Here is a 3,318-nt window from a genome sequence, read left to right as displayed (position 1 = left end):
AGCCTCAATCTAATCTGAAGCCCCTCAAAAAAGATGCATCTGATACATAATATTTATGATGTTATGGTAGTTTAGTACTATGTTTTGTGTGTTCGATACAAGAAGTTTTGAGAGTTTGAAGAACTGAATACCTTTCTCTCGACTGCAGATGGGAGGAGGTGCGGCCAACTACACTATTCCTGACTGGCGGAAGTACAAAGTGGAAAATGCACCAGAATTAGTGCAAGTACAGAGGGCCTTGGCCTCTCATGGCTTGAAGGATCCATGGCTTCGGTAAGTGATTGGGAAAATTGGGAAATAAAATGCATTACAAGAATTGGTAAAGGTTTATAGCAGGACTGCTTCCATTAGAAACTAAGTCCCTGATTCCAGGGGAGGGATCCTGTGGGGAATTGGGGGCAGGGGGGGGATAATTTTGCTCACAGCAGACATTTTAAAGAGCAAAAGAGTTGTATTTCATATTATAAAGAAAGTGGAAAATAGAAAAACCCAAGATAAGATTTGGTCACTGAAGATTTGACAAAGGGTTGTGCGAATGAATGAAGGGGTGAACCCCATCATAAACACACAAAACTGCCAGAAAGACTGCTGTATGAACCAAAAACCTTTGTCACTCAGGATTTATACTCCTGGACCCCCTCCTGGCCACTGTATTTCCTTATCAAGGGTTCTGCCCTGGGACCCCCTCCTAGTTGCCATGTTTCCCTATCGGTTTCCCTCGTTGTTGAGGTGACGGTGGCTGGGAAGTGATGAACCGCTAACAACATTCTACAGCTGGAACACAGTAATATTATTTCACTGAGTTAAATGTTAGCCCTTGTATTATAATGATTTCGGTAAGAGATTGTTTTCAGCGCATAGTTGGGAAAGAATTTGGAAACACAGGTAGCACTGTAAACATAATTCACCTTTGGAAAGATCAATGAGGACTGTAACAAAAGAACTGTCAAACTTCCCATAAAAGGGTTGCACATGCATAATAAAAATATTGTGTATGTAATATGATTAGTCACCTCATATGTATAAGAAAGGAACATTTAATTGTTATGTATTTTGACATCATTTCATATAAATTGGAATACAGAAATACAATAATAGTACAGTGCATTGTAATTCTTTCTAAGACTAATGCATCTATTTACCACTGAAAAATAATATTTTGTAGAGAAATATGTGATATATATTGATTGCCCTCCTAACAGGCATTTTTAATAACAGAAGTTGAATATGAAAATCCTGAGCCAATAATCACATTTCATATGATAAAGAAAGTGGAAAATAGAAAATCCTGAGTCAAGATTTGGCCACGTAAGATTCAGCACTGCATTTTACGAACCTTATCGAACCCGGATCCCCACCCATTTGCCAAATATTCCCTATTTTATGTTGGATTACTGCGCAGCTAAATTGTTCACTGCAAGGTGAGGAAGGCCGGACTTAGTTGCTGGAGGTGCATGGGGATTTAGTCACCACACTGCATGAATGCAGTTTTTCATTACATACAATGCTATGATCTTATTGTGGTCCTTTTGTATACCTTAACCCAAGAAATAGAATTAGTGAATTATTTGTCTTTCTTTCTGCCAGCAGTTCTAAGCTAGGAAAGGAATAACAAAATGACAGCATTTATTACCAGGGCCCCTACATATTGTAGATGCTATCTCTTATGCTGTGGTCATAAGCGTAGAAAATGTACATTTGTCTTCATTATAAACTCCTATGTTTTACTATAAGTTTGTGTCAAAAGTGAGCTGGCTCAAGAGTTTTTCAGACTTGTAACAGAATCATAAATCACTTATCAGCTATTTTATCTAAGTAGTCCATATCGCTTTTGGTCTTAAATGCTGTATAGTTAATGAATTTATTATAAAAAAAAAGCATTTTTCTTACTCAATGTAAAGTTATGAAATTATATTTTACATACATCTTTCTTTACTAATAGATACACTAATTCAAGTCCAAATAGATTTGTTGTACAGCAATCTAACAGTCTTCTATTTGCATGAAATTGGTAAATTGGTAAAATGCATCCGAACATATAAGAGATATTGTAACTTTCATTTGTAATTATCAACTTTACTTATATTTTCTTTTGAGAAATAGCAACATTTAAGCATAAATAACTTGTCAATTAATAGAATTTGTGACCGGGTCTGATTTCCCCATTCCTTGAATATGCCAGAAAAATATTTTTTTTCTATTTACTACTATTAATATTGATACTTTTATTATTATTATTGATAGGTATGATTATGATGATGTTATCAAACTACTACTACCTCTTCTTCTTAAAAAAAAAAAAAAAGGGCTTTTCAAAACTCAAGGAAAAAGGTAAAGAGGTGAGATAGATAGGACTAATAATTGATTCTTTGGTGACTAAACATTTTTAGACAACTATGTATAAAGATAATAATCTAATATTGCAGTCGGTATGGACTGTATTCTTGCCATCCAGGCTGATTGGGTTAAGTAAACCATTTAAAGCTTTTTCATCATTGTATCCTTCCACACAGAAATGAAGTCTGGCGTTACGACACCACACAGTTTGGATCCCATGGACCCCGCTTAAGGCTGGCATTCTTCAGAGGCTTCAAATTGGGCCTGATTGCAGCTGTTGCAACTGTTGCCATTGAACGTTCCCTTGGTGGTGGACATGGTCATGGCCATGGCGATCACCACTGATTTAGAATATTACATCAAGGTATCGCCAGTTGTATATAAAAATTGTGTGCATAACTCGGTGCAAGAAATGTTGTCATATCTATTGTTTCATTTAATTCATGTGGTGAGCTGAAAACATCACAGAGCTTTTATGTTAATTCTCTCCCTCTCCTGTGAACTGCGAGCTGCATTGTAAGCTCTAGCACCATCAAAAAATTTAGAATGTACATTTTCAGTGATAATAAATTCTTCTGTAATTCCTCTTCTTATTGCCAAATTCATGCAGGAATTCACATAGTTTGTATATTAGGCTTTCAAGTGAAGTGGCCTTTCATCCTGAGATTTAAGCCCTGTTTGGAGGGAGATTTGCTTTACAGAACTGAGCAATGAAAAGAAGAAAGACTGAAATGATTGTGCCTAAGAAAAAAGTAAATACAAATGGAAAAAAGTCTCGACAGTTTCCTATTAAAGTTTATAGTAAAAGTATTTAGAATTTTGATGAAATGAGAACTTTTTTTGCTACCTTTACCATTGTTACATGTATATACCCCAACAATCCCATGCCTGTTGTGATCATAGGGGGTTGGAGGGGCATGTGAGATGGGGACTAAAGCTCTATGTTTGGGATTGCCCCTACTTTGAGCCTCAGCCATCAGC

At 36.2% G+C, this 3,318-nt stretch overlaps 1 protein-coding gene across 1 annotated transcript in view; it reads left to right on the top strand.

Annotated features, from left to right (window-relative positions):
* The window catches only part of ND-B12 (NADH dehydrogenase [ubiquinone] 1 beta subcomplex subunit 3), a 13,361-nt gene extending 10,443 nt beyond the window's left edge, over positions 1-2,918 (top strand). Inside the window, exons 2-3 of the mRNA XM_027354211.2 lie at positions 149-273; positions 2,514-2,918. Coding sequence (XP_027210012.1) covers positions 149-273; positions 2,514-2,682 — 294 coding nt within the window. The 3' untranslated portion in view covers positions 2,683-2,918. The remainder of the gene's footprint in view (positions 1-148; positions 274-2,513) is intronic.
* The last annotated feature ends 400 nt before the right edge of the window (positions 2,919-3,318 follow it).

This window comes from Penaeus vannamei, chromosome 32 (assembly GCF_042767895.1).
Source record: "Penaeus vannamei isolate JL-2024 chromosome 32, ASM4276789v1, whole genome shotgun sequence".
NCBI lineage: Eukaryota > Metazoa > Arthropoda > Malacostraca > Decapoda > Penaeidae > Penaeus > Penaeus vannamei.
The sequence above is the reverse complement of the archived record's forward strand: the minus strand, read 5'-3'. Positions and strand labels throughout refer to the sequence as shown.